The following is a 12,468-nucleotide window of genomic DNA, read 5'->3' on the forward strand; positions in this document are numbered from 1 at the left end:
TGAGAGTTGGGGAAATTCTTTTGCTTCTCACTTGTGTGGCCCTGTGACGTAGTGGGGGTACTTGCTGGGCTGTGGTGACCTCTGCTGTCTGGAGCAAGACCCAGCAGGGAAAACCTCACTATGCAAAGGTAATGCCAAACTTGTTGAACCAGACACCCCCCATGGAGAGGAACAAAGGAAGGTGGAATGCTGCCCTGGCTGGGGGGCAGGGCTGGAAGAGGGTTAGTTAGTTGCTGTCTGAGAGCATGGAGGAGAGCCTAGGGAAAGGGGCTGGAGTTTAGGGGCCCAGGCTCCCCCATCTCAAGGGGGCCTGAGGCACCCTAGCCCAGCTCTGTGACCAGACTACATCTGTGCTGTATCCTGGAGAGGCAATAAACTCCCTCTATTCCACCGGCTGGTGCAGTCTGTTTGTGCCATTTCAGGGTGCAGAAGACGGGGGAACCCCAACGTGCCATCACAGGCCCCCAACTGATTTTTCTGCGGGTCAGTGCAGTGGCCCTACATGAGAAAGGTTCCCCACCCTTTCCCTAAAGAAAACATTGAAACCTTTTGTGTTGGACATAAATATTGTATTTAAAATGAAGTCTCATAAACTCATGTTAAAATTCTTAAATTTAATTTAAACAGATTAAATTAAACCAGCCTCCCTAGCTGCACCACTAGCATCCTCATGTAATTAAGGGTGAGTTTCCATGAGCAACTCCTGGGTGGTCTGGGGAAAGGTTTACATTGAGCCAGGTGGGCTAGGGGACAAAAAGTTGCAGAACTACCGCTCTAGCCTGACCAGGGCTGCACCTCACAGGCCTGCCACGCCGAGAGCCGGCCCCTGGCCTGAGACCCCATCGCAAGGGCACCGCTAGCTGGGGAAGGGGGGCCCAGGGCAGTGGGTGGTGCATAGCGGGGAGCTGCAGCCTCTGTGCCCCTCGCGGCACCCAGAGCAGGGAGGGATGGAATCCTCGCGACCCCCCCTTCTCCCGGCCACGCCAACAAGGCAACGCGATCTGGACTCTTGTCGCGAGAGCTGAAGAGCCTCTGCCTTTCTCTCTCTCTCTCCCCCCCCCTCCATGTACGCGTCGCCATGGCGACCGCGCCCTGGTAACACTGGAAGCTAAGGGCGCGAGCGGCGGGGGAGGTTCGAATGGCCACGTGCCGCAGCAGCCCCCCGGGGAACAGGAGCAGCTCCAGTCTCAGTAGCAGCGACGCCAGCGCTCGGCTCATTGACGTGACCAGCAACGCGGCGCTGCTGCTCGCCCCCTGCGCCGAGGCTGCAGCCTGCCCCGCCGCTGAGGTACCGAGCCGCGGCCCGGCTTGCTCTGCCTGCGGGGCGGAGCCGGGCTTGGGTACAGCCTCCCCCCGGTCCCTAGCAGGCTGCTCTTCTGTGCGCTCAGCTGCCCCCCTGCAGCCCAGCGCCGGGATCTCACTGCTCCGCGGGGTCCTAGGGCTGGGCAGGGCAACGCGTCTCTGCTTCCTTAAAGAGGGATGGGCTGAGCTACGGAACTGCCGCCTAGTTCCCGGGTGCCGCAGAGCCCCGGTGCCTGACCTTCCCGCCAGCGTGGCAGCTAGTTCCAGGGTCGGCTCCTTCCTGGGCCGGAAGGAGGAGTTTATGCACCGCTGTGGGCACGCTCCTTTATTGCGAGTCAGAAGACACGTTCCCGAAGCGTAACAGCAGTGCAAGGCATCACTGGGTCCGGGGAACTCAGCGGGCTGTGACCGAAGGCTGGGGCCAGGGGACCTGGAGGTAGCCAGTTGCTCTGCTGCCAGTCAGGGCTCTGCAACTACTTTGGCACAAGATTTAACGATTTTTAGTTTCCTTAATGAGAAAATAAGTGTCAAAGTGACCAGGCGACAAGCGACTTCTATTGCCAATTGCAGTGACACTTGAAGAAAGAAGGCACCAGTATGTATAGTCACAAACTCCTTCACAAGCAGCTCAGTGTTAATAATATCCATCCCATGCACTTCTTACTACACTGTTTTGCACGCAGAGTCAAAGTAAGTCACATTCTAGGACTTTTTGGTCTAAGAGTACTATAATCTGCTGGCAAGGAAAAGAAGTTCGTGGAGGCTATTATTTTGCTAAAGTCCCGCTCACTTTGGAGATAGCCTCCAGTTAGCCAAGGCTTGATTTTATACAAAAACTGCTGCTCTGCAGTAGGTAGCTCTCCCTGTGATTCAGGGAAAGATAAATGGGAGAGGAAGATTAATCAGGGAGGAGAGCTGTGGTGATAGAAAGTGGTGTGGAATATAAAATAAGGTTATGTGCTACAATAAGCTCTGTGCCTCCAGGGATTGTGAAGCCTTTATTACAGGATCCAGGGTGGAGATAGCTTGATTTCTCCCCTCTTCTCCTTCCCTTGGCTTGTCCTGGAGTTAGATGTTCAGCTGTTTTTGGAAATCGAACACTGGGGGAAAGGGGTTCAGCTAGTGATTTTTGGTTTTAAATTTACTTTCTTGGCTCCCTGTAGCACCCAGCTCAGCTCAGCTCAGCTCAGCCAAATGCCCTCTTCACCCTGATTGAGGGCTCTCCCTTTCACTAACCTGTTGACTCAAATCCAGGCTGCCAAGAAAGGGAGCCTCAGCTGAAATTAACCAACCCCTCCCAACCTCATTTTTCAATTCACCTCATACAAGCTTTGTTGTGCCAATCTCTTTAGTGCAGCTTACAAATATAGGGGTTTTGGGTTACATAACTGCACCGGAGAGCAAAACAATGTAAGTTTATTCAGTCCTACTTCTTATTCAACCAATTGCTGAGGAAAATAAGTTTGTTTACATTTAAGGGAGATAATGCTGCTGGCTTCTTACATTCTTTACAATGTCACCTGTGAGAACAAGCATTTGCATGGCACTTTAGTAGCTGGCATCACAAAATATTTACAGGCCAGATGCACTAAAGATTCTTATATCTCTTCATGCTTTAGCCACCATTCCAAAGGAAATGTGTCCATGCTGATGACACTTATTTAAAAAATGCATTAATTAAATTTGTGAGTGAACGAACTCCTTGGGGAAGAGCTGACTGTCTCTTGCTCTCTTTTACCTGCATTTGGCCATATATTTCATGGTATAGCAGTCTTGGATGATGACCCATCATGTGTTTTTCACTTTAAGAATATTTTCACTGAAGATTTGAGAAAATGCTAATAAGGTACCAATGTGAGATTTCTGAAGATACTTGACCCAAGGTTTAAGAATCTGAAGTGCCTTCCAAAATCTGAGAGGGCTGAGGTACCTTTCAGAAGTCTTAAAAGAGCAACTTTCCAGTGTGGAAACTACAGAACTCAAACCACCAAAATAATTAAATAAATCCAGCCTTCTGCTGCTGCTAACTGCCTCAGATGATGAAAATGAACATATGCTGGTCCATGATGCTTTGGCTTGTTATTGAGCAGAACTTGTCATCAGAATGGATGTATGCCCTCTGGAATGGTGGTTGAAGCATGAAGGAACACATGAATCTTTAGTATATCTGGCATATAAATATTTTGTGGTACTGGCTACAACAGTACTATCTGAATGTATGTTCTCACTTTCAGATGACACTGTAAACAAGAAGCAGGCAGCATTGTTTCCTGCAAATGTAAACAAACTTTTTGTCTAAGCAACTGGCTGACCAAGAAGTAGGACAGTAGATTTGAAGGTACTACAATTTTACATTGTTTTGTTTTTGAATGTAGTTTTTTTTTTTTTTGTCTAGTCAGTACTTGGTCCTGCCAGTCCTAGTATTCTATGATTTGTAAATTTAAGTTTCATGATAAAGAGATTGCATTACTGTATCTTTATTAGGTGAATTTAAAATATTATTTCTTTTGTTGTTTACAGTGCAAGTATTTGTTATAAAAGTAAGCAGAAAGTGAGCATTGTCTGTTTTGTATTGTCTTGTAATTGAAATAAATATTAATGAATATTAGAAAACATCCAAAATTATGCACTATTCTTTAACAGCATGATTAATTATGATTAATTGTGTGATAAAAATAATCACGATTAATGTATTTAATTGCTTGACAGCCCATATATATATCTGAAAATGTTTAGTAATGTTTTTGACTCCTTTCAAGTGCATGAATAGCTATATCTAGTAACTTTTCAAAGTTTGGTGACTTCCTGCTATGCAGAGTTGGCAACACTGCACAGGCCTGCTGCCAGTTGTTAAATCTCAGGAGGCAACTTCCAGTCTTGCAGAGTTCATTATAACAATCTAATTAGAGCTCCCCTGCTGCTGAGGCATGGGGTGTCCTGAAAAGTTATATTGGCATAATTGCGTTGGTCAGCAATATGAAAAAAACCTTGCCAACAGACCCTTCAGTGTAGATGCAGTTATGGTGCCAGAATAATGCATCCATCTACATAATATCTCTTGGAGAGGTAGTGTTCCTACAGTGACAGAAAACCTCCTTTCAGTGGTGTAGGTAGTGCCTATGTTGCAGGACTGTGCTGGTATAGCTGTACCAGTATAGTCTCCATAGGTAAATGTAGTCTGAATCGCAGGTGGTGCACCAGAGGAAACAGCTGCTTCTCATTATGGGGAGGCATGTGCTGGGAATGGAATTGATGGCAAAACTCCAGGCTGATTTTGGCCTCTGTTATCTACTGGTTACTGGTCCTCAGCCTCACTGTAGGGCCCCAATAAGCATCCCAACCTCCTCATCCCCATTTTAACTAATACTTTACTAATCCAGCACCTTTTACCACATGGTATTTACTTAAACTTTTAAAATAATCCTGCACCCCTCCAGAAATAAAAAAAGGCATCAATTTGCATTTCATTGTAATTTTATATTTCTTTTTTTTTGTATATTTGCAACTGTGGTACCCAAGTTTTAACCGTTTCTCTAGTAAGGATGAGTATACTCTTTGTAGAGTGACCCTATATCCCAAGGGGAAACGGGACACGCTTGAGACCTTACTCCCACAAAAGGTAGGCAGATAGGTCTGGTCCTCTGACCCCTCTTCAGCTTTTCCACCCCTGTTCCAAGCCTTTCCTCTTCCCCCTACTGTTCAGGGCTGGTATTGCCACACTTCTCTATATCCCACGTTCTTCCACATCCCACCTTTTGATAAAAAGGGACATTTGTTCTGTTTGGTCTTGCCATCACGATCAATTAGCAAGAACAAATGCTCTCTTTCAACAGAAAAGTTGTGATGGCTGGGATGGGACTTAAAAAAAAGACTGTCCCAGCCATACCGGGATATATGGTCATCACCCTAGTATACTCACTCTCAGTTGAAGACCTGCCTATCTGTTTATTGTCTACACCACTTCTGAAAACCATTCTCGATACTGACTCTCATGATGTGTGCTGCCATTAATGCCACCAATTTCAAGGAGTGGCTTTTTGGCCTTTGGAAACTCTGTGGATTATAAGAGGTGCAACAACAAATGCATATCTAGATGATTTCCTACAGAAAAAAAGGTAAGATAGATAGATTGAAGATCTTCTATACCTACTTCTAATAAGAACATAAGAACGGCCATACTGGGTCAGACCAAAGGTCCATCTAGCCCAGTATCCTGTCTTCTGACAGTGGCCAGTACCAGGTGCCCCAGAAGGGGTGGAGTGAAGACAATGATCAAGCAATTTGTCTCCTGCCATCCTTCTCCAGCCTTGACAACAGAGGCCAGGGACACTATTCCTTACCCCCTGGCTAATGTCCTTTTATGGACCTAACCTCCATGAATTTATCTAGCTCTTTTTTAAACTCTGTTATAGTCCTAGCCTTCACAGCCTCCTCTGGCAAGGAGTTCCACAGGTTGACTGTGCACTCTGTGAAGAACTTCCTTTTATTAGTTTTAAACCTGTTACCCATTAATTTCATTTGGTGTCCTCTAGATCTTATATTATGGGAACATGTAAATAACTTTTCTTTATTCACCCTCTCCGCACCACTCATGATTTTATATACCTCTATCAAAGCCCCCTCAGTCTCCTCTTTTCTAAACTGAAAAGTCCCAGTCTCTTTAGCCTCTCCTCATATGGGCCCCATTCCAAACCCCTAATCATTTTAGTTGCTCTATTCTACACCTTTTTAAATGCCAAAATATCTTTTTTGAGGTGAGGAAACCACATCTGTTCACAGTATTTAAGATGTGGGTGTACTATAGTTTTATATAGGGGCAGTAAGATATTCTTTTTCTTATTTTCTATCCCTTTTTAAATAATTCCTAGCATCCTATTGGCTTTTTTGACTGTAGCTGCACACTGTGTGGATGTTTTCAGAAAACTATCCATGATAACTCCAAGATCTCTTTCCTGATTAGTTGTAGCCAAATTAGTCCCCATTATATTGTATGTATAGTTGAGGTTATTTTTTCCAGTGTGAATTACTTTACACTTATCCATATTAAATTTCATTTGCCATTTTGTGGCCCAGTCACTCAGTTTGGTGAGATTTTTTTTTAAGTTCTTCACAGTCTGCTTTAGTCTTAGCTTCCTTGAGCAGTTTAGTATCATCTGCAAACTTTGCCACCTCACTAGTTAATCCTTTCCCCAGATCATTTATAAATACCGTATATACTCGAGTATAAGCCGAGTTTTTCAGCACAGTTTTTGTGCTGAAAAATGCCCCCCTCGGCTTATACTCGAGTCAGCATCTCGAGAACTGAGGCGGGCGGGCTCAGCGCGTCTCTGCCGCTGGCCGGGTCTAGCCGGGTCTAGCCCCGGAAGTCGGGGCGAAAGCTGCTCCGGTGCCCCTGGTCTGCTGGAGACCGTCTCCAGCAGACCAGGGGCACCGGGCGGGTTCCCGCGCTTCTGAGGCTTTGCCAGAGATACATGCTGTATCATACGTGGTAACTACAGTGTCTTCTTTTCCACTGGGATTTTACTGCAGGGTTGATAATGAGTGTTATGTATCATGTGACAAAACACACCCTTTTTAGCAGTGAAGGTAGTCTTAGACAAGAATATGCAATCCAGCTCACTTAACTGCGGACAGAAACCCTTCGGCTGTGTCTAGACTGGCAAGTTTTTCCGGAAAATCATTTGCTTTTCCGGAAAAACTTGCCAGCTGTCTACACTGGCCGCTTGAATTTCCGGAAAAGCACTGACGAGCTCATGTAAAATCATCCGTGCTTTTCCGGAAAAACTATGCTGCTCCCATTTGGGCAAAAGGGCCAGTGTAGACAGCATAGTACTGTTTTCTGCAAAAAAGCCCCTATCGTGAAAAAGGCGATCGGGGCTTTTTTGCGGAAAACCGCGTCTAGATTGGCCACGGATGCTTTTCTGCAAAAAGTGCTTTTGTGGAAAAGCGTCCTGCCAATCTAGACGTGCTTTTCCGAAAATGCTTTTAATGGAAAACTTTTCAGTTAAAAGCATTTTCGGAAATTCATGCCAGTGTAGACGTAGCCTTCCTGTTTTAATGACTCTCTGATGTAGTGATTCTCAGATTGTGTTCCATAATATAAGAAGGTCCACAGATCCTTGGGAGTTTCAAAGTTCATATTTTTGTGTGTAGAGTTTCTTTGCCTCTTTTGGAATTCATCCCTTTTTCTACATATAGCTAAACCAGCATTTCTAGAGTCATCTTATATTTTAAAACTGGAGATAAAAATACTTTTGAAGAATTATTTTTTTCCTGTTGGAAGCCTTCAGATTGAGTCACACATCAGAAATAATAATAATAATTAATAATAAAAAAAAAACCCAAAAAAACCCTCAGGTGAAGATGCTCCTGAAGCCAGTGACAGAGGATATACAAACTTAGTGAAAAAGGCGAATCTATTATTTTAACAACAACAAAATTAGAAATTAGAACAGCCTTCAGGGAGGTAAGATATGCAGTTTTAATTGTAATTAATGTGTTTGAGAGGGGAAATGAATTTTGGGAAAGTTTGGGCAGATAGCTCAAGAAATTCTAGTCTAATGCCTTACATCTGATGTTTCCAAGCCAAAATGGCTAATTTCTAACTACCTGCAAGTTGTCCTATTGATCTGCTTTCAGACTGATATTCAGAGAGGAAAAAAGGTAGCTGTTTTATTTAATTGCTTGTCTCTGTGGAGGATGACTGATATTAATTTTAATACTGCCAAACAGGGTTGCCAGGTGTCCGGTTTTCTACCGGACAGTCCGGTATTGCACCGTCTGTCCAGTAGAAAAATTCAGAAAACACCGGACATCTGCAATGTCCGGTATTTTGTGAATTTCCGGCTGGGCGTGGGAGGGAAGCCTGGCGGAGGCGGGAGAGCAACTGGACGGCGGGCTGCGATTGGCTTTGGGAGCCCTGTGGTTGCGTGCAAAGGCGGGGCGGGGCAGGAGCTGGGACTCCCAACCATTCCGCCCGCCTGGCTTCTGCACGCAACCAGAGGCTCCCAGAACAGATTGCGGCCCTGCCTCCCAGCTGGGAGTCTCTGGCTCCGAGCAGAAGCCAGGCGGGGGGAGTGACTTCCAGCCCTGCCTCAGCCCCGCCCCTGCCTGGTTTCTGCTGGCAAGTAAAGGGAGCGCCTGCCGGGGGCGCGGCCGGAGGGACTCTGGCTGCGGCTAGTGGCTGAATTCCCCCCCACCACCAGGTCTGCTTCCCGCCCCCCCATCCTGCCCCACGGCCCCCCAACCCTCCTCCAGCTCTGCTTCCCGCCCCCATCCCAGCCAGCCCCGCCCCCCTCCCGGCCAGTTCTCCCCCCTCCTCCTCCCCGGACAAGCGTGTCCGTTTTTTTAGCGGGGTCTACCTGGCAACCCTACTGCCAAATGCAACTACAAGTTCCCTTGTTTGTTTCAGTTTTTAGTTTCACTTAATCAATTTGTCAGTTTTAGCAGCTGCATTGCTTCATGTATTACAAAGCAGTAGAGATTTGATTCAATGATTTAAATAAAGTCTGAGTGATCATTAAAACTTAATCTTTACAAATTCAAGGACAATTGTTTTTCTTGTTCAATGTTGCTAAAGTGAGTATCTTCAGTGTGCTAGGAATTTGCTTATGTTATCCAAGGCTTTCCTTCATTCCTTCATTCTTTATCTTTCTTCCAACTCATTCCTTTGAAACTGTGGTATGATGGCTTTGATGTGAAGTTAAAAGGTGATGCTCAAGTATATTGCTTGGAAATGAAACCACTTGTCTGTTAAAAACAAAAACATAGTTAATAAAGTCCACTTTAACAATACTTTATTCAGCAGGAAAAACAGCCATTAATAGAATGAGTAATTGAGTATTATCTCATTCTTGTTAACAGTGGGATGTGATTTTTTTTTTTAAATAGTGCACTAAATTATTTTCTTGATCAGCTTAGAATTTTTATTTTTCAACATTCCAAAGTACATTGTCAATTTCAATTTGTTAGAAAACAGTTTTCAGTAGTGTGAGCTTTTAACCTTTTAGAATTGATAGTAAAAACTAAATATAAAAAAACCCCATGAGCTGAAGCTAGGTGACTTCTAAATGAACAAAATACTTAGCTCTGCATACCTGTAAAGGTAATTATGTGTAATAATTATGAATGTTCAGAGCTAGTGGAGAATTATGGGATGTGACACTTAAAATTTGTCTGCTGTACAAGACAACTAGGTATTCATAAGTATATATTTGTTCAGCGTAATACAAGATATAAAAAACAATATAAAGAGAATATTAGTATAGAATATAGGCATTGTTTAAATGTCCATCACCTTTGCAGGCTCCTCTCTTTACAAATCTCTCATTGCAACCAATTTATTCTACAAAGCCTTATACTTTTGTCCAACCAATCCACAGATTAAAAAAAGTGAAACTGCGTGTGAACAAGTGGCAATTTTCTGAGCAGTCAATTGCTTTTGCTTCATCTTATTCTTCCCACTCTTTGTCTGGTGGTAGCAGCATCGATGGAACAGGAACTCCATTTCCATATTTATGTGTAAAGCATTTATGATGTGTTGATCTCAAAATAATTACAAATCATACAATTTTCAGCTTTTCCATGGCATTTATTTCACAAAACCATTGATGCAGAGCAGCAGGGGAGGGGGGTTCATTTCCCCATTTTTTTCTTTTTTACTTCATCCCTTAATTAATCAAGTCTTTATCAGAATATGTAAGTAGTTGTTATAAAAACTGAAATTCTAATATTTTCATAAAAACATCAGTTATCCCAAGACAATTAACCATGCTAAACAGTATTTATTACATTTAGATCCAAGACCAACTCATGCTAATGAAGAGGAAAGTGGAAGAGAGAGAGAATTTAACTGCTAGTTGTAGGATTAGACGGTAAGAATATTATTTTGGTTGCCACTTTACTTTCTTTTGAGCTTTTACTTAAGTTTGTTATTAAATAAACAACAGTGGAGAATAACAGTGTTATCTTTCTAATAACATCTTTTAATGACTATTGGGTAAGACTTACATTCAGAAGAGAAATACAGAAAATGCAGAAGTAATTAGTTTTATTCACCTAGGCTATTGTTTTTAGGTTATGATTGTTTCATAGACTTATAGAAGATTAGGGTTGGAAGAGACCTCAGGAGTTCACTTAGTCTAATACACTGTTCAAAGCAGGACAAACCCCAACTAAATCAGAAAAAGATATAGTAATGTTTGAACAAGTTCAGAGAAGCACATAAAAAAAATAAGGCATTACAAGCCAAAAGTTATATCTGTTTGGAAAGGAGAAGACTACCTGGGTAGGTGAACTTCATTGTGATGATGAATAACAGTGAAAAGTGATCTGACATTGTATTTAACCTTTTTACCTAATGTGAAAATAAAGGGGACAAAACTGAAATGCAGTAATTGTAAAATAAACAGGAGAAAATATTAATGTATACAGAAGATCGCACAGAAATCAGAAGGTGAAATATCTCATGACTTTAAACCAATAAATGTGGGTTTTTTGGGGAAAAAAAATCTCGTAATTTTTTTGAGGCTCCTGATTTTTGAATGCCTGGGGTTGGCAAATCTTTGATCAGTCTATGCAACTGATGGTTTAAGAAAAGTATTAGCTATGTTGGTCCCAGGATATTAGACAAGGTGAGTGAGGTAATATCTTTTATTTGGCCAACTTTTTAATGTGGATAAATGTAAAGTAATGCACATTGGAAAAATAACCTCAACTATACATACAATATTATGGAGGCTAATTTAGCTACAGTTGATCAGAAAAGACATCTTGGAGTCATTGTGGATAGTTCTCTGAAGATGTCCATGCAGTGTGCAGCGACAGTCAAAAAAGCAAACAGGATGTGAGGAATAATTAAAAAAGGGATAGAGAATAAGATGGAGAATATCTTATAGCCTTTATATAAATCCATGGTACGCCCGCATTTTGATACTGTGTACAGATGTGGTCTCCTCATCTCAAAAAAGATATACAGTAGAGTCCCTATCATCCGACCTAAACGGGACCGACACATGGTCGGATTACCGAATATGTCGGATGATACGGACTCTACTGTAGAAAGCAACAGAACAGCTGATGCTGCTCCTGCTGGGATGAAGCGTCCCCGGCAGAGCAGCATCAGCTGTTCCCTTGCTCTCTAGGAGAAGCTGCTATCGCTCCTGCCGGGGCCGCTTTATCCCCGGCAGGAGTGACAGCAGCTGCTCCTAGAGAGTGACAGGACAGCAAGCAGGGCCGTTCTCCCAGCCTGTGCTGTATCTGACCCTGCAGCTCCCGGGGACAATGTCCCCGGGAGCTGCAGGTTCGGATAAAGCGGAATGTCGGATTACCGGGTGTCGGTTAATCCGGACTCCACTGTACTGGCATTAGAAAAGGTTCAGAGAAGGGCAACTAAAATGATTAGGGGTTTGGAACGGGTCCCATATGAGGAGAGATTAAAGAGACTAGGACTTTTCATCTTGGAAAAGAGGAGACTAAGGTGGGATATGATAGAGGTCTATAAAATCATGAGTAGTGTGGAGAAAGTGAATAAGGAAAAGCTATTTACTTGTTCCCATAATATAAGAACTAGGGGCCACCAAATGAAATTAACGGGCAGCAGGTTTAAAACAAATAAAAGGAAATTCTTCTTCACACAGCTCATAGTCAATCTGTGGAACTTCTTGCCTAAGGAGGTTGTGAAGGCTAGGACTATAACAGAGTTTAAAAGAGAACTAGATAAATTCATGGAGGTTAAGCCCATTAATGGCTATTAGCCAGTATGGGTAAGGAATGGTGTCCCTAGCTCCTGTTTGTCAGAGGGTGGAGATGGATGGCAGTTTGGTTCACTCCTTCTGGGACACCTGGCCTTGGCCACTGTTGACAGACAGGATACTGGGCTGGATGGACCCAGTGTGGCCATTTTTATGTTCTTATGTTCTTTTGGAGGTGAGAGAGACAAGCTTGAAATATATTTTCTCATGCACTTTAGAATTCCTTCCTCCACTGCCTTTGGAAAAGAGGTGCATTCAGCAGTACAAAAATTATCAAGGTCAGGGATTTCTCGAAAGGCAGCATATGTAACCACATACCAGCTGCAGTCAGGTAATACTTAGCTCGTTTTAACAGAGTAGAATCCATTATAAGTACACTGATTAATATTATAAGGGTGTTTCAGTAAGTACTTTT

The 12,468-nt window shown here is 43.3% G+C and overlaps 1 protein-coding gene across 3 annotated transcripts in view; it reads left to right on the forward strand.

Annotated features, from left to right (window-relative positions):
- Positions 1-536: 536 nt before the first annotated feature.
- The window catches only part of CCDC170 (coiled-coil domain containing 170), a 76,670-nt gene continuing 64,738 nt past the window's right edge, over positions 537-12,468 (forward strand). For 2 of the 3 annotated variants that reach the window (XM_075924443.2, XM_075924441.2), the window contains exons 1-2: positions 539-1,288; positions 10,099-10,175. In XM_075924443.2, coding sequence (XP_075780558.2) covers positions 1,139-1,288; positions 10,099-10,175 — 227 coding nt within the window. In that variant the 5' untranslated portion in view covers positions 539-1,138. Of the gene's footprint in view, positions 1,289-10,098; positions 10,176-12,468 lie in introns of all 3 variants that reach the window. The other variant, XM_075924444.2, reaches the window with a different exon arrangement.

This window comes from Pelodiscus sinensis, chromosome 3 (genome assembly GCF_052426305.1).
Source record: "Pelodiscus sinensis isolate ZL-2025 chromosome 3, ASM5242630v1, whole genome shotgun sequence".
Classification (NCBI taxonomy): Eukaryota; Metazoa; Chordata; order Testudines; family Trionychidae; genus Pelodiscus; species Pelodiscus sinensis.